Genomic DNA, 24,981 nt, shown 5'->3' on the forward strand with positions numbered 1-24,981 from the left:
CAGCTGACACTCAGGACCTAAAACGCCACCGTCAGAGCAGCACAATATTGGAGCAACATGGTGTTGAGCACCCCAGCAGATCAAAATGTTCTCTTGCTAACAGCAGTATATAGTTACGATTTACTTACTTCTTCAGTAGAAATGTTCCTCCAAAAGGTGAGGCTGTTTTGCTGTGCTTTTATCCTTTACAAATATGTGTACACGAGGTGACGCAAGAAGGGAAAGGAGGAGCTGGGTGGTAGTTGTAGTGAAGGTAAAACGAGGTATGGCATGTTACACATCTTGTTTTGGTCTACAGACCGTGATAAAATACAGTTTACTGCTCCTTTTAAATTGTTTTTAAACATAAAACACTTTGGTCACCTTTATTTTGACTGTGTAATGGGAATATTGATAAACGGTTAATTGATTGATTGGCTGATTGATTGATTATCTCCCCAGTCTATATTTTTCTATAGAGCAGGTCTTTTTTTTGGTTGGCTTACCAAATAAGCAAGTCTTTGCAAATAGTGTCTTTGAAATGATATCACTCAAGCAGAGTCCCCTTCAGCGACTCAACACAAGGCTAATTCCTCTATTGTCTTTGCAACAAAGTGCAAAGACAAACTGCAATCTTCAGTAATATTTGAGTAACATTTTGCTTTTGCCCTTTTCAGTACATGTATTTGGACCACTTCTGGTGCATCCTAACCATTTTCCTGGTTTAACAACACACCCAGTCAACTTGAATATTAAAAAAAATATTCTTCCCTTACCATGTGAGCAAGAAGATCTATGGTCATCTATTGTCATACACAGAAACACATATGCTAGGTTTGGCTGTTTCTCCTGACCAGGATGGTAAGGCTGTCAAACTTTGTCCATCACATCTGTCAGTTGAAGTACATGCCTACTGAGCCCTTGACAAACTCAGTTAATTTCTAAATCTATAGTAACTGTGACTTCTTGTGACTTCTAGGACAGCCACTAGCTACTTTTGTTACTGAAAAGTGGGTGACGCTGTTTTCGCTGTACTGTGTTTTGCTTTTTGACAAGTTTCCGTTGCCCTAGGTAGTGAAAATGCTTCAGCATTTTTAGCTTGTGAAAATAATTCATTTTGGATGTTTGCAAGCTAAGATTAGTGTTAGCATTCTTGGCTCAATTGGGCCTTAGTGCATATGTTTTTTGACATATAATTAGTATACAACCATTTTATTGTAATAATTGACACATTTCCACTGTATTGTGGACGTAAGATTTTCACCGAGTCGTAAATACATGCCAAGTTAGCATTAGCGTCCTTGCTCAGTTCAGACCAAATGGCACGCTAAGGTCACCGTAGTGTATTGTGTAAAATAAGCTAGAATGGCTGAACACTACTTTTATTGTTTCATGCCATAAATTTGTGTGCACTATAATGGATAAAGAACAACTTCTAAATCCACCTGAAGACGGCTGTGGACGTTCCTCTTTGAAGTGTTTGGCACACTATGTGTGTATGTCAGTCGGCGCAGTCATGTTGTTCTCGGATATTCTCATGACTCTGGGGTAAGGTCAACAGACCACTGATTATCTCTCAGAGCTAGCTTCTGTACTCTGTGTCAGCTTCTTCTTGTCCTTTATGTGTCATTTCTGACAGCATCCAGATCCCTGCGGTAGCACCTGCCGCCATCTTTCACTCGCTGCTGCAGCTGTATGTACATTTAATCATGTGAAATAGAGCCAAGGCCAAGTGTCTCGGAGCTGCTGAGTGACAGAAACCCACTGTCACATGAAATAACTCCTGTACATGTGATGGAGTGCTGGCCGTGGCTCAGGGCACTATATAAGGCACCTCTCCCACTCACACACTCACTACTTCAACACCTCCCCCCCCCCCCCCCCCCCCCCCCCTTTGTTGGCTTACTCTTCTGTTGCTTCAGGTTTATTGCATGAAGCCTATTCATCTGGTCTGTGTTGAAGCACGTCACAGAGTGCTGATATCTGGTGGCACTTCTGTCCTTCAAGCAGCCAACAAGTTCACAGGGACTTGCCTCAGCAGAAAGAAATGAATGTTGGGCAGAGCGGTGGCAGCAAAATGGCTGATGCATTGAGATGAAATTTGCATAGCACTTTTTTCATGGAGGTGATTGCGTTTTATGATTGTAAAGATTGCTTGAGGCAGTGATTTTATCTAAAAACACACCACTGAGAACTGCCATCCATCCCACTAATCCATTAATTAAGATGCAGGTCGGTCCTGCGAGCAAACCTTTGGTGACAGGAATGTAATGTGAAAAGGGGGGGAAAAAAAGTGATCTTTGAAAAGATAAAAGAAGAGAAGAGTTGTTTCTCCGTGGACCACGAATGTGCACAACGATGTTTACTCAGTGATTACTCTGAATTTCTGAAGTGCAAACAAGATAAATCTCCTGAAGACCGCCAAGTGAGCATTTTTATATGAAAAAAAAGCGCACAAAATCGACTCTGCTGTTCCTAAAAGATTGACAGCTGAAAGAACGATAATGCAGCTCAAACCCAAGGACTTTCTTTTATCAATTCTCTGTTTATTATACAAAATCAGTAACCTGTACCCTCAGCCAGTCGATCAGTCAAGGCTGGGATATGCTGCATTTGTTTGTGTTGGTGCCGTGAGTGAGAGGTAGATGTAAACCAACTATACACAAAATGTAATCACAGCTTTGTACTGCTAAAATGCAAAAGCCTGCTAAGACTGCCACTGCAAATGACTTGTCTGTTACAGAAAACGATTACAGCTGCAGCCTCATATTGTAAACCCTCAATAGGTCATGTTTATGATATTATGAGAAAAAAAAACAAAGGAATCTTTCATGTACGTTGCATTTCCTTCACCTCTGAAATTAGATTCTGGAGAAATAGTTTCATTCCAGCTCATGTTGTCTCAAGTGTTGCCTTGCTTAATAAAAACTGTATAATAGGAGGCATAGCGAGACAATTACCCCGTTTCCATCCAATAGTCATGAGAAATTTGATGTTCGCAAAGAAAAAATCTACTGGTTTGGAGCAAATTAACCAGACTACGCAAAGCGAAATTACATCACAAGTTGACGTTACGCATGGCTGTAATAAACAAGAAGCAGAGGTTGCTTCAACCTTTATTAATGCCATACTTAAAAAAAAAAAACATGTTGGAAAAACGCCTAATGGTGTCCATTCCCCAACCACGCTCGCCTTTTTCATCTTAGTTGACTCTTATAAAATGTAAGAGAAAATGACTCATGCCTGATGCTTGATAACATTTACTCAAGTCTAATAACTACATGTCCCTACAGTAGACTGAGCAGGTTAAGAGGAACTCTTTTAAAATGTTGGCTTTCCAAACAAGTCCAAAGTGTTCCCAAGGCATGTCCAAACTGTCGCATGATCGGCTAAGATGTCCCAAGGCAGACTGTGGCGTGACCAAAACAGCAAAAGCACAAACTGATTAGGAAGTGAATTGACCAGCCCCCACCCACACCATTCACGAAGCCCTCAAAGCTGAAAACAGAGCAGAATACATCATCATATGTTCACATTACGAGATAAAATGTGTTTAATTTTGTTTGAAGAGTTGCATAGATAGTTGGTTCTGAGTTATTCGTTGAAATGGCACTGCAGCCATGATCACTGGGTTGTGTAACAAGCAAACTCTTTCTTTGGATTGCTTTGATGTGTGTCTGTGTGTAAGGTGTGAATTCATTATGATAGCACATAGTGACAATTAAGAATCTTGATTCTTTATAAAACCACTTACATTTAAGCCGTCATTTTTCTATGACAACTAAGCTCTAAAACCTGAAAATATACCAAAAACCTTAAGATTTGCTGTCATTCGACTCTTATGTGACACTAGTGAGTTATGGGCTGCCTTTCAAGAATCAAAAGTTATGAAGAATCTATGGTAACACATAGTGACAATTTGTTATTGTCACTATGTGTTACCATAATGAACTTTTTTATACTCTTGACTTCAGAGCTCTTGCGAGGAGCATCAATCCCGTCTTCAGCATCTTCATCCATCCATCCATCCATCCATCCATCCATCCATCCATCCATCCATCCATCCATCCATCCATCCATCCATCCACCATTTATTCATTCATTCATTGGAAATGGTGCAGCTCATTCTGGGGATTTCCTTCCAGCAAGTTTTACGACTCCTCCACTTGTGCGTTAAAAAAATCTTCCTTTTTGTCGGCTTGCATTGGTGATACTTTCTCTGACTGTTTTTCTCTGACTGACTGGGAAGTTGGAGTTTTAAATCTCCTGTGGGAATATAAATGATGAGCAGGGAAATTTCAGAGTTTTAGGGCAGCAAATAGAACCAAAAAGGGAAATTGCCGCGTACGGTTAAATTTGCCCAAATGCTAATACGCAACATTTCGATCACAGATCAAGGGTAGCACATAAAACACCAGAGAAACAGAAAAACAGTGCTAGCTTGCTTCTTTGTGAAGTTTAGGGAAGTGTAGCACTCCCTTTGATATTTTATAGTTAATAGAACAGCAAACAGCAATAGCTGAAGTGCTTTGATTTTCCACTTTCAAAGTACAGAGAATTCCCTGTGATTTGGAGGTAAAACTGGTAGACGGTAATAACGAGGAAGCATTACTTCTGCTTTGATATGGAGAGCAGACTTTCATTTCTGCAGCAAATATGTGAATAAAATATTTAAAAAGTGAAGAGGCCTGATACAAAGCAGCAGGGTTGGTAGTCACTGGTGCAGCAGTTTGTCTTTTTTATATTTTTAATTGCTTACAACTGAATTTAAATGTATGCTATCACACACAAAGCACTAGCTTTTCTCAGCCTGTCCTCTTTGGAATATTTATACACGATTTCACAAAATGCTGGTTTTAGACTAGCAAATGTCGTTTTTTTTTTTTTTTTGTAATGAGATTTAAACAGTTTGATTCTGCGAGTGGAAAACATCACCGACTCATCACATCTCTTTTTAGATTTTGCTCTCATGGGAGGTCACTTTTGAAAACATTTATGTCTCCCCACTATTGGGTCATTTCACGAGTGATTTGTGTTGATCAACAACCCATTCAACCTTTGCCAGTGGTTGGTGAATGCCAAGGACCGACCTGACACGAACTGCAGGCACAGACTCTTCTCTATTCTGCCTTCACTGAGCTGATTTAATTTAATTTCACTGTCACCCTGAATTGCCCTCTCCGGCAGCTTTCTGTACAATATAAAAGAGGGAATGTGAAAACTTTGCTCCTCTTTCCAGCTCATTACAAAGGTGACAGAAGACTGCACCGCTTTTATCTCGGCTTTTCAGTTCCACCTTGAGAAGAAACGCGGTAATGCTCTGCAAATGTTATTTCTATGGACATTTAGGTGAAAAGGTTAGCTTTAAATTTGATTTGTCCTCCTTGCTCCGAAATCCTGCAGTTCATCCAAATATTAATTGGCTATCTTCCTTCATATTTAAGGTTTCAACAAGCAGCTGATTTCATAATGACAATTGGATCATCTACGCTGCACCGTTTGTTCTGCAAAGCAGCAAACGCCTCAAGCAGTTCATTGTGATTAAAACTTGTGTATCTTTAAAGCACAATATTATTAACATCTAATGGCTCTCCTGAACAAACCAGCCGAGGCTGAATAATAAAGAAAAAAAAACAAACAAAGATTGGATAACTTCCCTCGGGTTTCCAAATAATTTTGGAAATATAACTGCAGCCAAGGTAAGTGTTGCATGAAACTGCTGCAACAGGCAGTGCAGAGGGCTCCTCTTCCCCTGAATGTAAACGACAAGATCTCCTCTTTTGTTTCTTCTGGCTATTGGAAGGTTTTTCGCTGTGAGTCATCAGCGACAATCGTCAGAGGTATGCTGTGAAGCTCCTTGCTGAAAATCTCTCTGCTTCAGCTTGAGAATATTTAGGAGCAGGTATGTTCGAGGACCAAGGAGCTGCTGCAAATGAAGGCCGTGTTCTTAGGAGAATTTATTTGAACTCAATTAGTGTTTCAAACAAGCACGATTCATATTAGAAATATGTAAGGTCATCGTGCGGGTTGCGGAGCACAAAGCTGAGCTGAAAGCTTTGAAACGTATTTTATCAAGTCTGTCAAAGTGCTGTGGAACTGTATTCACCCCCTGACCGCTTCCTTGTGTCTCTGCTTTTGTGTCATGCCTACATGATTCAGATCTTTACACGAATTTTAACGTTAGGGTTAGGGTTAGGGTTAGATAGCTGGGTTAAATACAAAATGTGCCAATTATTTATTAAGAGAAAATGTAAATGTAACCTGGTCTGGCATTCTGTTAACTGTGACATCATCCAGAGAAGACGGCTCACCCTCTATTACCATCTAATGTAGAACAGATTACTGGATCAATGTGTGCTTCTGTGCCTTTTTGTCTCTCTTGTTGTGTCTCTGCTCTGTCTTCTGTAACCCCAGTCGGTCGAGGCAGATGACCGTTCATACTGAGCCCGGTTCTGCCGGAGGTTTTTCCTTCCCGTTAATGGGTGGTTTTTCTTCCCACTGTCGCTTCATGCTTGCTCAGTATGAGGGATTGCAGCAAAGCCATGTACAATGCAGATGACTCTTCCTGTGGCTCTACGCTTCTTAAGGAGTGAATGCTGCTTGTCGGGACTTTGATGCAATCAACTGGTTTCCTTATATAGGACATTTTTGACCAATCTGTATAATCTGACCCAATCTGTATAATATGATTGAACTTGACTTTGTAAAGTGCCTTGAGATGACATGTTTCATGATTTGGCGCTATATAAATAAAATTGAATTGAATTGAATTGAACTATCCTGGCTCTATGAACAATTGAATTGCCAAACCGCTGGTTGTGCCACCCGTAGCAGCAACAGTTGTCAGCAAGTGTGTGCGATAATTGCCAGTGTGTCCACTCGTCTTTGCAGAATTGTTCTGATTCAGCCACATGGAGGGCTTTTGAGCATAAAAGGCCTGTGTAACGTCACGTCACACAGCGTCCCAGCTGCATATAAGGTTGGACTTTGACTAAGCCACTCCAAAAACTTTTCATTCAAAAGTGGACATGCTGCTGTGCTTAGAATCCCTGCTGTGGTTAATACATCAAGTGCGCTTGAGCTTACAGTGAAGAACTGACGTGTTTTTCCGGTCAGCAATAATTTTCCCCCCACCTTGGACCTCTCCTATGGATTCTGCTGTTGTCCAGTGTCCTTTTTAGTGTTGAATCATGATCTATAGTCCTAACTAAGAGTACATTACAACCATTAATGTAACGAGTTAGAATAATATTAGTAAGCCGGCCACTCCTGGTAAGGTTCATGTTTTCTTCGTTTGTAGAAAATGGCTCTCACTGTGGTTTGCAACCTCTGTAACTCTTCCCAGACTTACACATGACAATTCCCTTGTTATCTGCTCTTGAATTTCTTTTAAAAAGGGCATGATGTGTCGCTCTTTGAACTGTATTAGCCGTCTTCATTTTGTCAAACTGGTTCTATTGTAATCATTTCTTGATTCTACTTTGACTGTAATCAGGCCTGCAGGTTAGCTTGTGAAATTGAAGCCCAGCTTTCCAAAATATGTCACTGCATGAAAAAGGTGAGACGATAAAGGAGATCTTCTCCAAAAATAAAGAAATAAGTTGCACAGATTTTTGTGGCCGGAAACATCTCTCCCAAAATTTCACTTATGAGTAGGAAGGAATTGTGAGAGGACATTTTTCCTGGCCAATTAGCTACCTTATTAGTTCATAATGCTGTCAAACCTTTACAGTTTTTCTGGGTGCTTGGACAAAATTATAATAGTAACTCTCAAAAGGCAGAGTTCTCTGGGCAAACCATCACTCTGAGATATTCTGTTCATTTGCAGTCTCAGTAGATCTCAACTCGGCTTGAAAATTGGTCTGTCATCGAAGCACAGAGCCCAGCAGTCTCCTCTCTGTCATCCGAGTCACATTTTATTTCTGGCTGTGGTATCGGTTTCCTTACTCATTTCAATACTAAATGAAAAAAAAAAAACTAACAAGTGAACTTCCAATATTTTAAAACATAGTCTAGTACTGGCCCCCGGGGCATGATGAAATTAAGATTCTGAACACGGGAAGGTTCGCTGTCAAATGATATGTGAGGTTACTGTTTTTGATTCTCCTTTCCATCTTCATCAACCTTTCTCTGAGACCATGCTGTCCTCGAATAACTATGGTGGCTTTCAGTTTTGTTTCTTATCAACCAAAGTTGCTGTTTCCAAATGCAGGCTGGTTTTATTTGGTGCACGTTAAACAAGACACTTTAATGGTGCCTTGCAGAGCAATGAGCTACTGACTGGTAACATTGCTGGCTCTTATTAAGTGAGCATATTCTGGTCTACTGAATTTACCTTACAAACGTACATTTCTCACATTTCGTCACATGGCCACCATAAACTTTAATATAACTGAATAAAATGTTATGTAATAGAGCAGAAAGGGAATCATTTATAAAATTCCTTACCAGAAAAATGTATTTATCCTCTTTACTCAAAGCCCTGTTGTGCAATTACATGCTTTTAAGTTATTTAATGTTCAATCAAATGATCCTTGGTCTGTCAGGTATTGTTCGGTGAATATCAGCTCGATTTGGCTTTGATATCAGGACAGCTTAAAAGCTGGTTGCTTTCTTCCACGTTTGATTCCACAGAAAGCAGACTGTACTTTGCTGCTTTGGTCCCAGTTTGAAGATGTTTGATGTCTCTCCGATGCTGTTGCCATCACAGACTGTAGTAAAAGAAATGATTGATAAAATGATTGTTTGAAAGCAGGATGGGATGTGGACTTATTGACTGCAGTTGCCATAAGAATTATCCCAATACACTTTGTCCACCAGGGTGTAATATCATCTCAGTATCATTGCTCATTTTATGTTAATGCATGGGAGATCATGCAAAACATGGTTATGTAAATTATCATATGTGATGGAAAACTAACAGTTCACATGATCCTGAACTCACCATCCCCTGTACGAAACCTGGTGGTGGCAGCATCATACTGTAGCGATGCTTTTCTTCAACAAGGGAAGGGAGGCTGGTCAGAATTACAGGACGAACCTGGAAGAAATCTAATCAGACTCTGCAAAAGATTTGAGACTGGGGTGGAGGTTCACCCTCCGCCAGCACGATGATCCTAAACACACAACAAGACTTACAGTGGAAGGATTTTGATCAAGCTATATTCATAGGTTAGAATGATCCAGTCAAAGGTAGACCTTACTCCAACTGAGAATGACAGAAATCAGCAATGTGTCTTTTTATTTTTTTATTTTCATTTGTGTCAATGTGTCTTTCTAGACATAGAAAACGGTTAGAGAGACTATCCACAAGACTTGTTGCTGGGATGAAAAAAAAATCATTAAAAACAACACATTTATTATACTTCCACAACAATTGCTTTTGTTGGTCAATTTAAAACCATTTTATTGAGATACATTAAAGTTTGTTAGTGTAAAAGAAAAAAATACATTTTTGGCTGTAATATGACAAGATCTCAAAATGTTCATTAGGAATTAATGCTTTTTACTCGGTAAAACTTCTAAATCCCTATAAGTTTTACATCTTACATAAAAACCCATAAACTTTTTTTGAGGCATGCGAATCAAAAACCAGCTTCTGTGCAAACAGTGGGTTGATTTTACCTTCGAACGGCAGTTGCTTCTCTTTAACATGTTAATTAGGATCTCATTATGCTAATATTGTGTTTGGCAGGCCAGTTGGCGGTGGGGACCTGCGAGATAGTGATGCTAAACAGAGACAGCAGTGTTCCCAGACGGACAATCGCCAGGCAGACCGCCCGCTGCGCCTGCCGGAGAGGCCAGATCGCCGGCACCACCAGGGCGAGGCCAGCTTGTGTAGACGGTGAGTAGAACAAATTCCCTAACTTTGATTATGGGACATACTACATGATTTTAGTTCGGGTGACCGAACAGACCAAGGGACTTTTCCCTAGCTGCCTCTCATCTCGTTTCCCAAGGCATTCATCAAGATAACATTAAAGTGTGAAAAGAGGGAGGAAAAATCAATTGTTGGTCTACAGAAAATTACAAGTATTATGTTTTAAGTAATGTGACCTTGGACCATTAATTCAAACACAATTCTGGCAGTAACAATGACAATTTTTATTTCAAATGTACTTTATAGAGAGACATTTCTGTTGACTACACTGTGGTTATAAAAGGCAAAGTTATGTTCTCTGTATGGCCACAGATCGTTCTTTATCTTTATCTCATATTTTTATTCTGTTGCTTTATTGCATATTGTTTTATTTTTATTATTATTATTATTATTATTATTATTATTATTATTATTATTATTATTATTATTATTATTATCATTATTATTATTGTTAGACACATTTTAAAGTTTCTACTGTTAGCCAAGTAACCTAAGCATTTTAGGCACTAACAGGAGTTAACTTTCAAGGTTTCTTTCTTTTTTTCTCACTTAACTCTTGACAATAGAAGAACGTTTTCTTTCTGATCTACTTATGAAACTTTGTCTCAAAGTAGTTCAACTGTTACAAAATAAGAACCTTGATCATTCTTCATTAGTGTGGAATTGCTGACAATTTATTTAATGATTTGAACAAAACTTTGCATTCCTGTGTAAAACTGGATTATAAAAACAGGGTGATAGGCCTCCTGTAGCTAGTTAGCTTGTGTAGTTGTTTATCTGGCTGTTTACCGGTAAACCCAAGAGCTCAATAGGTACAATTAAAACTCGATAAATCAAACGGGCTCTCATCAGCATCTTTGGAGGTAATCGACAATGGCTCAAATCGGGAACCAATCAGTATTTTAAGACTGCTAAATGCTTTTTTTTGGCTTTGCCAAATACTTAACACATACTCAAGGACGAGATTTGCCAGCTGGTATTCATTTTCAGAAAACGTGCATTAAACACTTCTGTCACTAAATTCTTAATGTTGGTATTTAGACACCTTTTTGCCTTCTCTGTGGAAGATTGAAGTAAATCTGCTGCTGTTACTTCTCTAGGCTGCCAAGTGAGTTTGTGAGAGGGAACACAGACAGACTGTGTCTAGAGATTTAAGGAAAAAAATTAACATAAATACAACTGAATGGGTCAGCCTGAAGTACGGCAAAACAGAACAAAACACCAGACCTGAGCCAAGGGTAGAGGCTTAAAAACAGAGCAAAAGTTAGGGATGTATCACACGACACAAGTTTGTTTTTCCCCTTTAGAATGGGAGAGGTCTGGTCTAATTTTCTGCATACCGCTTTGTATTGACCCCATTTAGTTCCAGTCCACGCCTACGTGATGCTGGCTCGATTTCTGAACCGAGCCAGCAGGATATCTCCGGCCTGATTTGGTGATTTCTGAACATCACAGGCAGCCTGTAGAGGGACATGTCTCTGCAGGTTCATGATGAAAAAGTTTACTCCTGTTTTAACTTTAAAACTAAAAAAAAAAAAATGTAATAACCACTGGGCTGTGTGCAGATGTATCTGCACACTTACAGATTCCTTTATATATATATTTTTTTGTAAATACACTTAAATGGTTCTGAAAATCAGATAACTTGGGTAAAAACAAACTGCAGTTTATGAATATTAATTTCATACGAGAATTAAAAAAGCAATATTCTGATAAACCTGGACCTACGTTAAAGTATGTTAAAATGAATTAACATTAATTTTGAATTACTAATTAAAAGTGATTTACGATACCTTGAATTGAATTAATTTGACAGCATGGAGACGACTGCAAAAGCAACACATTACACATAAAAACAGGTGGATCCTAATATGGTTTTTGTGATACTAAAATTCATAACTCAAGACTAAGTAAAATAACCCATTTGAGCACATTGTACCACTTAAAATCAGTCAGTAAGCACAAGGGTCAGTAAGCCCCTTATATACAATCATATAGAAGGCGCACCATCAATGTTTGAGAAATTTGAAGGATTTTAAGTGCGGCTTATAGTTAGAAAAAATACAGTACTCAATATTTGATGCCATTTTCGATTCCCCTGCAACATTTTTTGAAGGCACAGGTTTGTTTCTGGTTAAGAGGAAAACACAATATTAATAACAGGACATTTTAACTTTCTTAATTAGAGTAAAACCAATAAATAGGGCACAACTCAGCCCCTTTTTAAGTGTGTTAAGTATTGTTTAAGTGTTAAGTGTCACTTCCCTGTTTGGCAAAACATTAGACAAGATTAGTCCTTTAGTAGAAGTGTTAATATCCTCTATGATTATGTGCCTTTGATTCAGTCATGCAATCGTTTCATTTTTTGAATAACTGTCTTAACTTTAATGTGTCACTGTGGGCTTCCATTTGGCTGTGAAGTTACTGGTGATACAAATAAATGTGACTACTGAGGGACAAATGAAGGATTGTTCTGTCCTCAAAAAAATTGTGTTACAAAAGAAAAGATGGATATATGTTATAACCCCCTAACCCTTAGGCCTGTGATGCTTGAGTCTTTCTGCTAAAGCATTTTGTTTTCTTTAGTGGTCAAGGACAGCAGCGGGATGGGCTGCAACAGTTTCTTCTGCTTTTCTGCCTTAATTGATAACTTTAGCCTGACTCGATCTACAGAACACAGTCAGTAGGATATGTTTGTGAAACTGATATTTAAAGCGATAACGTTAACTTATGTCGTCCAGGAGGTTTAGTACTTCACTGTTGTAGCTACAGGAGCTTTAATGATCATTTAAATTTTATGTTGCACGTAAACATCAGTGTCGGTGTTAGCTTTTGGTGTTAGCAAAGCTATTTTAGCTTTTTCTTCTGAAGGTCCTCTGAACAACCCTTCTTTGTTTGTCTTGTCAATAAAGAGAGTTTTTTTCTGGCTGTACCCGACATGTTAGAGTTTAAACTTCCAGCAGCAGATCATTGTTGAGCTGAGCGGCTGCAGGGAGGCTGAATGTCTCTCTAAGTGCCACCATTTGGGTAAATGAGAATGGGTCAGTTTATAACAATTTTGATGCAAATGAGTATTTTTGAATGATTAAGTTTTTAGTACTGATTACATCTAGATATTGATCATTTTGACAACCCTAGATCCTAGTGCTCTTACATCTCATGATTACTTCTTATTATTGTATTACTTTGGTGTGGATTGTTTCTGTAAATTGTATTTTAATCTACTCATTTTCTATCATGGCACTTAACAAAAAGCAATAAAAACCCATCAGCATGCCCTTTTCCCATTTTACCCTTTGACTTATGCAGTCACAGTATCAATGGCGCACTGGACTGCCTAATCTGGACAGGAACAATCTTGCTGAAATATGTGTACTATTACACCCCTAAAGGAATAATTCAGATATTTTTATGGAAAGAACTTCACTGAAAATGCTTTCTATTATTTTGGGACGCTCCCTTTCTGATCCAGCAGGAGCAGATCTGCTGTATTAGTGTTTGTAAATATATTGCCATAAATAAGTCAACAAACTATAAATTCTTGAAATACAGCAACAATCCACAAATTAAACCAGGGGGTCATTAACTTGCACACATTTATTTTTTATGGCACTGACATAACAGGAACAGCCTGAAAGATTGCACCAGAAAAAGCACAGCACAGGTGTAACTATTAGCATTACTGATGTCTCTGTTCTATTACGGCTCCTATTGTAGTGAAGTGTCATCCACAATACTTGGGCCTCTGTTCCGGTCCACGTGAACTGGAATACATCTGGTATTCAGATTAATTACACAATTTCCTAAAGCGCAACAGCAACTGTTTAAGGAGCACCTAGCATAAATAAAAAGAGATAGAATTCACGGCTTTCCTGTCGGCCAGACACAATTTGAGAAAACAATCTCACTTCAGTGTGTAATAAAATATGCTTTACACCGGTTGTTGGGATCAGGACAACTTGGTAGGTCATGAAACGCTTGAGATGATCTAAAACATATTTTCACATTATTTATAATTGAATATTTTTGCCATAATTAAGAAACAAGTTTAAGTCCTTTATAGGAACAGGAAATGAAAGGATTTGAGGAAGTTTGGCCAGAAATAAATTACGACTGACTCTACTAAACTACAGCGCTCATGGGGGTGTTGGTTTGGTCTACTTTGGTCAGTATTCATCAAAAATGGTTGAAGGAAGAAACTGTGGTGAACTGCTAACCGGGCCGTGGGTGGTTAAGCCTCACTGAGGTTCTTCTGAAGGGAAGGCTGCCCCATTTTATGTGATCCAACAGATAAGCTCATTTCGCTCAAACTAAGCTTATGCTGGTTGTGATAGGAAGGTGTCAGAATACACAGGGCATTGCAGTGTGTTGGGAATTTTCCTGCATAGCTGCAGACCGGCCACGGTTCCCATGCTGATCCCTGTCCGCCATTGAACGCACCAGCAATGGGGAACATTAGAATCCAAACTTGACCATGGAGCAATAGAAGAAGGTGGCCAAGTCGAAGTAATCCTGCTTTCTTTTGCATTATGGGAATTATGTAATTATTTACACATTGCACCTCGACGCATTATAGTAAGACTAGCATTTGGAGGCAGCGTGATGGTTTGGGAAGTGTTTTCCTGGGAAACCTTGGATTCTACCGTACATGTGCATATTACCTTCACACGCGCCAAAAACCCAAGAATTACTGTGGACCAAGTAAATGGCCTCTTTCAGCAGAATAACCCACCATGCTACAAAAAAGTTTCTGCAACGGTTTGGGAAGCACAGCACGGAGTCTGAGGTGCTGACTTGCTTTCCAAATTCTCCAGATCGAATTCAAGTCGAGCATCTGTGGAATCTGTAAAATAAGTCCATGGACTTAAATGATATCCTGCTAACATCCTGGTTCTAGGTACCACAGTAGTAATGTACATTACAGGTGAGCAATGCTTTGGCACCAATAATTGGGATTAAATTAGAATTAGACAGCTGGTCATAATGTTGTGCCTGATAATAAGCGCCCTTGTTTAAAGAAACGTTACCAGCTCCGGATGAAAACTCAGACTGAGACGCACCAGAGTCTAACCTTCAAGAAACTTAGAACAATTTGCTTGGGCTTCCTTTTTTCTCCATTAAAAGTAACTGCCAGAGTAATTTGGATGTTTAACCAGCCAATCTATTATCTCTCTGTGTGTCTTCCCCTCTTTGTTGCACCGTATAGACCTTTTAGAGTTCAGCGTGTGATTGGTTGTCTGCTTTTATGCCTTCTCCTGCTCGGTGCCTCCATCAGTGTCTTCAGAGTCCGTCAGGTTAAATTCTCCTCTTCATTTCGTGTGTCTTTAATGTATTCCACTTTAATCAAAATCACCTGTAACAGAGAATATTCAGCGTTCCGCCATTTCGGAGATAAGATCTTATACGTTATTGGATAGTATCTAGTTAATGGTGATATGGAAGATGAAAGGATGGAAGTCGGGGCTGGATGTTAATCTAATCGAGTCACTGTCATAGACGTCACATTGTGCCGCTATCATCATGTGATGGTCCATGATAGCCTGAAGGGATTGGACTTGACACATGACCATCATCTCACAATCTATCAAGTGGCCTCCTTCCCTACTTTGCCCTTAGACGCATCTTTTTTCTGCAGACAGCTCTCAGCAACGCCTTACAGATAGTGATTAATTTACAGAGAACTATGATCACAGCTGCACAACATAAATAATTATTGGTTGCCTCAGTTACCAGGCATAGCATTAAAGACTGGACTTGTTGCTGGTGGGGTCGCATAGGAACGAGTGTCGATCATGTCTTCAGCTCTGTTTGAAATGCACTCACTCACTACACCATGCTCACTACATAACTAAGCTTTTTATGGGGTAGGCGTGGGTTAATATTACATCCCAGGATTACAATGGCTTAGAATACCACAGTTTTACTGTGTCGCTGTGTTTGCAGAAAGAATTGTAGAACATGGTCTAACAGTTTTTATTTAAAACTGAAAAGCAATATTTTCTATAGAAATAACTATCTTGCCAGCCAAATATATTATGTTGTTGAATTAGTCTAACAAACGGCATCGGTAGAACCTTTAGTCGGCTGCTTTCCTTCGTGCCTTGCCAGCTGTAGGTCTAAATCTACCTTACTGTGATAGGATTGATGGGTGGTCCTCCTTCAGCTTCTCAACCCTGAAAAGACCTTACCTTTTTCTGGTGGTAATGGTATGTTCAGGGTGAAGTGTAGCTTTAGTTTTCCTTCGTCCATGCCATTGTGCACAGAGGTCAAAAACTTTGATTTTGCTCTCTTTTGAGTAGAGCCTCTTCTTCAATGTTTGGCGTATGGCCTTGCAGTGTTTGTGGTACGTTTCAAAACAGATTCTCAGCTTTGTTTTAAAGGCGTTCTTTCCTCCACTCCTCCACAAGCGGCAGATTTAAATAATTCAAAAAGGTGTCCTGCCAACAGATTGCCCCACCTGAGCTCTGGATCCCTGCAGCTCCTCAAGAGTTTGCATGAGCCTCTTGGCTGCTTCTCGGATTTATGCTCACCTTTGCACGGATGTGTGAATAAAGTAAAATAACCCATCAGAAACCAGAACCAGCGGACCAGAGGGACCCAGGAAGGCCTGACTGCTGATCATAGGAACCACCTGATCAGCGGACACAAGCAGCTTTTTAATGGCTGATGTGTCCCATGCCTGATGACTGGCCTCCAGCCTCATCTGAACAACAAAACAGAGACCTCCTAGTGGCGGGTTCGTCACACTATAAATACCCCACTTTACAGATTTTTAGTATTAAAAACCATATTATATGTTTTTAACTTCCACTTAAATGTTATTTGTTGCTTTGTGATAGTCTGTCACGTAAAATCAGAATCAAAATATATAGGTTTGTGGTTTTACCATGGCATTATGTACAAACGTGGAAGGGTTATGAATACTTTTAGTGACTATCTGTGTTGTAAATAAGCTAAAAACAAAGCCTTAATTTCAGTCTATATCATATTGGATGGAAACCTCATACTGCCAGTTTGTGGGTCTCTGACCTTTAAGCCAGGGGATATTTAGTTTCTCTTTTAAATATTTTTATTATTATAATATTCCACTTTGCGGTTTTTTTATATTACAGGGACTCACCTTCTTCTGGATATATTTAATATGCTGTAAACCTTTAACAGCATTGGGAGCGGACCTCTGTTTGTTTGTGATCTTTTGATAAAAATGTGACCCTTTATGAAAACAGAGCCTTCAGGTATTGACTGTAGAGAGCAAAGAAAAGCCACAGACCATTCCTAACGCTGTGTGTTGACAGCCATGTCTAATTTTAGCAACATTCATCTCAAGAGAAAACCTGCTTTGCTCGAGAACAAGTCGTATTTTCCTCCTTTTTTATTACCTTATAACTCATACCATGTGATGGGTAATTCATAAGCATTGTGTAAGTAATATCTATAATAGGATTAATTTTATATGTGAACACAGTGATCCAAAAGAGATTGTAGGATTGCAATTTAAATGTGAAAGAATGTAAACATTAGCATATCAGATTAGACTGTGGAAACACACCTGAAAGAATTAAGCCACCCATTTTTGTCCTGAACTGCTAGCTAATGCAATCTGAGATGAAATTTCATTATCGGGAGAATTTTAGAACAAGACCCGTAAGCCTAAACATTCCATTACAGAAGAAAAACTGTGCATAAGCTCATCAAGATAGTTTTAGGACTTGACTGATTGGATAGTCTTTTATAATCAGCATAATTATGTCCAAAAGCATAATTGTATAATTGTGCAATGAGCCTATTATGTTTCTGTGAGGGCCAAATTACATTTGCCGTGTCTTGGTATTAAAGAAACCATGGAAAATCAATCACAATAGTTTGTTCTCCACTTCTGCTAATTCCTATCATTTTCTATTGACTCTGATATTGAAATGCCTGCAGGTCAGGAGAAAAATCGCATAGATGCATTGCTGAAGTACGTAACTCCGACCTTTTGGGCTCTGTAGGAGGCGATAATATTGTACATAACACTGTAATCAAACCACTCTTGAATAAAAAATGATAATAGGCAGTATTGTTAAACTAAAACGAACAACTAAAGGAAACAGAGAAACACTTGTGTGTGTTTTATTTATGGTTGTTTTTTTATATTAAGCAGCATGTTTTTCTCAATCTGAGATTCACAGGTGAAACAATGCCAGTTACAACAAAAGCTTCACAATCTGTTTTGAACAATCCCTCATTGTTAGCCGTGGAGCCATTAAAGCTGAAAATGGCATCAGCTCACTTTTTTTTTGGATGCAAAGTCTGTTAGAAAAAGTGCATCGTTACTAAATATGACCAACGTGCAAAGACCCTGCTGCAAATGTCACTGCTGTCGTCATAACTTCATAAAACCTTGAAGCAAGTGAACACACAAAAGAAAGGCTGCTAATACAGAGGCCATTTGATCTTGAAAATGTTGCAATATTTGAGCAAGTGTTGTCATATCATCTGTGCTCTGTGAAACTCAGTAACCAGGCTTTAAATAATAGAAAATACTGTCAGACAGAGGTATAACTTTGAGACAATACTAAGATCACCCCTATCGTTCTGTCTGTGTTAAATATTCCTTTGTTTCATATATTTGTATCAAACTTCTTCATTGAAAGCAAAGCGGAACCAGAGTCAAGAAGAAGAAATACCTTGTCATTGCAATGAAATTTGTCTTTTGCTTTTAGCCTCATTCCTTAGGGAAAAGTGGGCAGCTTTTTTATAGAGCCCAAGGAGTGATTTGGTAGCCTCGTCAGACCATCCTGATCTCGCGAGCTTTCAAGGTTTCACTCGCAGATCAGTCTGGCTACTTTCCGTTAAAGAAAATTTGGAGCCGTTCACCAAACGAACGTCCAATCAGCGTTGGCTTTGAGGCGGGTTGAGGTGTGACGCAACGAGAAGCACGACAGTTCAGTCTAAAGAACATGGCGGCTTCAGCCGATGAAGCTAGCGTTAGCGTGGCTATCGAGCAAGTTTTATCGGAATTACAGAGTATTTCTTCGCTGAAAGAAGAGCAAAACGCTGCTCTGGAGGCTTTTCTCAGAGGAAAAGATGTTTTTGCTCTTCTCCCGACTGGTTTCGGCAAGAGCTTGTGGTTGTGTTTTCGTCGTCGCTGTTAGTACGTCATATGCTTCGTTGATCTGATTGGTTTATTTGGCCCGTCTATCACCCACATAGGCCAATCAGCTAACCAGTATTTTCACCCCTTCCCAAAATTACTTCAACGGAAGGTTTCCAGATGGATATGCGGAGCAAATCCATCTGGCGGAATCAGGTTAGTGATTTGGGGTTAAGGGTCTTGCTCAGGGACCCGTAGTCTGCAGGAATTGAACCAGTTACTTGCAGCCTTCTCAGAACGCTAAGCTCACTGCTCTGACCACTAGGCCACCATTCCTCCACCACTCAAATTCCTTGCTGTATGAACAAATTTGCCGATTATGTAAAGCTGCAGTACGTAACCTTTGTAAAAAAAAAAATTTTTTTTTTTAAATATTTGTTATAATTGTCACTTTGTCCTGATAGTAGAATATGAAACAGTCTGTGAGAAAATGAAGCTCCTCTGGTCCAGTGGTCTTACTGCTACTTGCTGAAATACGCAGCTCCCGGTCAGAAACAACCAATCGGAGCCAGGATGAATGTCTTAGCAGTGTCAATCACGCTCATGTTCCCGCTGCTCATACTACTCCTTCTCACATCGCAAACCAACGTTCTAGCTCAACATTGCCAGTATGCTGCAGTTGTCTGAAGAAATGGCAAAGAAGCAAGCTAATGTTACAGGAAAGCTGCCAATTTCTCCAGTGGAACCTGCTTAGGAAACAAAACAAGTAAACAGAAGAAGGTCAATGACAAAAAGCAAGCTAAAAGGACAGACCCCAAAATAAAATGAGGGTAAACAGCACAGCAGGCTCCGCTGTGGTGGTGGAGCTGTGGAGGGAGGGCTGTAGTGCAGCAGAGAGCAAGGAGAAGGGACCTGAAAGGTGTGCCCATTTAAATTTTTAGGCTAAGTCTACCGTTTTCTCAAAACTCCCCACTGCAGCTCTAAAGCTGATTCTGAACGCACCCCTGAGGAGTGTCGACGTTGATTGTTGTTGGATGGGAGAAGATGCTCCCTAGCCTCAGCCTGCTGCTGACGGTCAGTCAGGCAGCTGGTTATTTACTAACTGGCGCTGTAGATAGCTGCAGCTGTGAGCTGGGTGAGCTTCTGGTGGAGGATGGCAGGGTTGATCGTGTCGAAGGTCGAGCTGAAGTCCACAAACAGGGTCCTGGCGTATGTCCCTGGATGGTTGAGATGGTCAGGATAAAGTGTAGACCAAGGTTGACAACATCTTCCTGACCTGTTTGTCCAGTGAGCAAACTGCAGGGGTCCAGAAGGTGCAGGTGATGTCTCACACATGCTTCAGCACAAGGCGCCCAAAGGATTTCTTGACTACAGATGTCAGGGCAGTAGGTCTATAGTCATTTAAACATGTGATGGTCCATTTCCTGGGGACATGGTAAAGTGTTTTAAGCGAGTGGGAACTTCACACAGGTCCAGATATTTGTTAAATGTGCAGGTGATGATGGGGGACAGTAGACCAGCGCATGTTTTTGAGCAGAGGGGGGAGACACCGTAAAGATCTTGTCCTTCCTTCCCACTCAGACGCTTAAAGACCCTGTTGACATCGTTCTCTTTGATCCTAGGTCCACGCAGAAGTGGAGAGGAAACTCTATTGGTTTAATTGAAATATTGCATGCTTACTTTACTGGTAAGCAGGAAATAAAACTCACCATATTCTGTTTTGGGATTTTAGGTTTTTGTTTTTTAATTGTATGTTTTTAGGCACATGAGCACCATTGACCCGACAATTTTGGCCAATGCGTCAAAACGTTTGGACACACTGGTGCTCCACAATCCTGGCAACGATCCATTCCTAACGTGATTCCTCCCTCGGAGGCTAAAGTGGGTTTAGGGAAGTGAGGGATGATTCAAAGCAGCTCTAAGGTATTGTATCTCCTCTGAATAGCATTTCTATGGAAGTCATCCAGGCATTCTTGATTTCTTGTTGTTGATGTCGGATTTTCCAATATTTTCAGTCTCAGCAAAGAACAGTTGTGACTTTTTTTTTTTTTAGCAGCACACATTTTTTTCCAACACACAGGCAAATTGCAGTGTTTACTGGGTTAGGATTATTTATTCTTTTCTATGTGTTTTCATATTTTAGAAACATTTCTGCACCTAAAACCTTCATCACAAGAATCTAAAACCCGTAGCTTAAAGGTCACAGCTGGACAGTTTTTTGTTGCTGTTTTTTTTTTTTTTTAGCATTCTAGCCATCATACTTTTATTTTCACTTACGTAACTGCACACCCAAAAGCCTTCCTAAGCCTGAAAATAAATAAACTATGTTTAAGTGGTCTTCCCTGGCTGACTGGCCCAGATGGCAGCTGTATCGCTCCACCAGTGTGACATGTTTACCCTGTTATTCCTAACTTGTTTTTATCCTCGGAACAATTCCATGAGCTGCGCCAGGCTTCGAGTGTTTTACTGCAAAGTGAATTCTTTTGTTAGTCTTTTCGTTTCCAGGTCATATTTCAAGCTATTTGGCCCTCTTTTTTGTGCTGCTACATGTCACTTTTGTACAGGTTGAGTCTGCACTCTGTACACAGGAGGATTATATGCTTTTTCCCTGCTTGTCTCCGTGCTCTCGCTTTAATCTGCAGCCTGACTCTCTCCCCGTCTCCGCTCGGCCCGTTGTTGCCATGCCCACGCGTCACACTGTGATCATATGGAGCTCGATGGCTGCCATGATAAGGAGGCACAGGCTGCAGGGAGACCTTACACGTGGGGCAGGAGCTTCTGCTTTGGCGCTCAGTGAAATGACCTCGCAGTAGATGGAGCAATAAGTGAAAGGGTGACGGAGAACTCAACAAAGTGTTATTTCACACACTGTCCTTTTAAGTTAATGCGTGAATTACATTTCTTTTTGAATATAAACCTATATGATCACACATTATTTACTGTTGCTAATATTTTTTTTCTGAAATATCAAAACAGTTCAGCATTCCTCCTCTGCTTTGTTTCAGATTTTATATATAGTTTGCACCAACTGAAGTAAGACAGAAGTGTTTCTTTGGATTCTTGGGGGCCTTTTTTCATACCACGACAGTAAATTGTGTTGTTAACTTTAGTTTTTATATTTTTGGTTTAGATAATTCTAAAACTGTGGCAAACATTTGTATTCCTTTGTATTCTTTAATTCAACCCCCTATACTGTCATATGCCTAAATTAAATCCAGTGAAAACAGTTGCCTTCAGAAGTGACTTAACGAGTAAAATAGATTATCTCTGAGCGTAAATCCTCAGGAGTAATGCAGCTGTTCTCCAAGAATGTCAGAGGTTTGTTTTAGAACATTACAGAACAAACAGTATCACAAAGACCAAGGACTGATAAGTTTAGAGCATATGTCAAACTTAAGGAGGACTGTCCAAGCAATGGAGAAGTCCTGTTTACAGCGTATCACTGGCAATGTATGGGACATAGTACCCTGTGTGGCCAAAATCTAACACCACATATCACTCTGAACACTCCACACAGAAAACTTGGTGGTGGCAACATCATACTGTGGGGAGATGTTTCCTCAGCAGCAGCATGGAAGTTGGTTATGATGCTAAAAGGGGGGCGGTTTTGCATTTTGAGTGTTTAAGATCAGTATTTCTGTGTTATATCCATGTGTTCAAATGACCCAGTCAAAGTCCAAGCCTAATTTTAATAAAGAATCCTTAAGGATCAAGTTTCACAAATCATCTGTATTCATTGTGGCTTAACTTTAACTATTTTTCAAAGACAAACAGGCAAGAATTTCATACTGTAGATGAACAAGGCTGGTAGTGACTGGCTGCTGTAATTGCAGTGTATGTTTAGTTTGAGTGAAGCTAAATGCAAAAGGATGCTACACATTTGAGACTGTTGTTTGTGAAAAAATATTTAAAAAATCTTGCATGATTTTCCTTCCATTTTAAAATGATGCACTACGTTCTATTGGTCTGTGACCTAAAATGCCAATTAAACTGTATAGTTGTAAAGATAGTGACATCAAAAAATGAAAACATTTAAAGGGATATGAATAATTTTCCAAGGTCCCACATTAACATTTCTTTGTTGGTAATGTTCCTTACTTGCTTGGAAATTGCTGACAGTGGATTCTTTGCAATATATTTCATTACTAAAGCCCATCATTAGCGAGAAAAGCAAAACATCCCCTTTATACAAAGAAAACGTCATGCTGTTGCCGAGCAACAGTTATGAGATACTAAATGCAAAGAAAAGGGTCAGCTGTTATTTCATTTTATGAAAATTTGCAGGAAGCTAACTATTGTAAGTTGACCCTCGGCAGAGTTTTGTAGCTCATTTATTCATTATCCAAACATGATTGAAATATCAAAAGCAAAATAATAAATATTACTAATGGAACATTTCTGACCGTTTGAAACTCATCTGGATTTATTTGTAGCAAGGTCGAGGTACTTCCAACAAGGCATCTGCAATAAGAAAAACCTTACCAACAGATAGATTAAATATTTGATCAAGAGAATGACAGAATTACAACACTAAAATATCTGGAATACTCTGAATCCCACTCGCAGAGACAAGCTTGCACTGGCCACTTTATTAGGTACATCTTGCTAGTTCTTGGTTAGGGCCCCTTATTGTCTTTAGAGCTACCTTCATTATTCTTGGTATAGATTCAACAAGGTGTCAGAAACTTTCTGTAGTGCTGATATTTTAGTCTCCATCGACAAAATGGCATCACAGAATTGCTTCAAATGTGGCGCCTGGACATTTATGATGAAAATCTCCCATTTTCCTGTAAAGATGCTCTTCTTGATTGGGATGTGGTGACTGTGAATCAGCTTGAGTATGGTGATCTCACTGACATGTTCAAGAGCTATAGCTTGACATGAATTAAGCTTTAGGCCATGACAGGGTGTATTGTTTTGTATGGGGACCCATAGCATGGCATGAAGTGACGGACATGACCGGCAACAATACTCATGTAGGATGTGGTATTAAAATGATTATCAGATGGCACTAAATGCTCCAAAGGGGGCCATGTAAATATCCCCCACACCATCACACCACCATCACCAGCCTGAACCATTGATGGAAGGTATGACCAAATTCTGAGTTTGACATCTGAATGTCGCAGCAGAAATCGAGATTCATCAGAGCAGGCTACGGTTTCCAATCGTCAGAATTAACTTTTTTGGTAAGTCTGTGTAAAACGGAGGCCTAGATTTTATATTTTTGTGTTTCGCTGACTGCAGCAGCCTTCGATGTGGTCTTCTGCTGCTGTAGCCCATTTACCTCAACTTTGGAAGTGTCTTGTATTGTAACAAGTGGGTATGTTAGCTACTGCTGGCTTTTTTCCACCTGAAACCAGTTTGATATTAACAAGACATTTCATCCACACAGCAGCCTCTTAATTAATATTTTCTCCTTTTTTGGATTCCACTTTCTGTAAACCGGAGAGTTCACAGTGGACCACCAGTTTCTGATACATTTAGTCCAACCCATTTGGCACCGACAACCACGCCACGTTCAGTCTCTTAAATCTCCTTTGTTACCCCTTCTAATACTCAGGTTGAATTTCAGCAAGTCGTCTTCACCATTTCGAGATACCTGAACCCTACCCTGTGGCTCAATGTGAATCAGTTGACCAGATGTACCTAATTAAGTGGCCATGGAGTGTATATCATAACAGCAACTTGAACAGTAGATTGTAAATCACTTCTCCTTCCTCCTCTCACAGCGCCCCCCCCCCCCCCCCCCCACACACACACACACTCCAAACCCCTTTAAAAATCAAGTCAAAAAAGAAAATAACCATTTCTGTGAATATAACTATTTTTGAATGAAATGATTGTCTTCAGCGTGCTGATGGATGATTTTAGAAGTTTGATTTTTTTTTTTACCAACACAATTGGAAATGGAAGACCATCAGGTCCTCGAAAGCAGGCTGGAAGACAGTGGGATGAAAATCCGTCTGTTACTAATTGATCCATGATTGAAGCTTAATTACCGTGAGTCAGAGATTGTGCAAAGCTGTTAATGTTTGTGAAGCCC

General features: G+C 39.7%; 1 protein-coding gene across 1 annotated transcript in view; it reads left to right on the forward strand.

Annotated features, from left to right (window-relative positions):
* The window catches only part of tafa5l (TAFA chemokine like family member 5, like), an 83,002-nt gene that overhangs the window by 22,373 nt on the left and 35,648 nt on the right, over window positions 1–24,981 (forward strand). The window contains exon 2 of the mRNA XM_012862014.3: window positions 9,674–9,823. Within this exon, the coding sequence (XP_012717468.1) occupies window positions 9,674–9,823 (150 nt within the window). The remainder of the gene's footprint in view (window positions 1–9,673; window positions 9,824–24,981) is intronic.

Source organism: Fundulus heteroclitus, chromosome 1 (assembly GCF_011125445.2).
Source record: "Fundulus heteroclitus isolate FHET01 chromosome 1, MU-UCD_Fhet_4.1, whole genome shotgun sequence".
NCBI lineage: Eukaryota > Metazoa > Chordata > Actinopteri > Cyprinodontiformes > Fundulidae > Fundulus > Fundulus heteroclitus.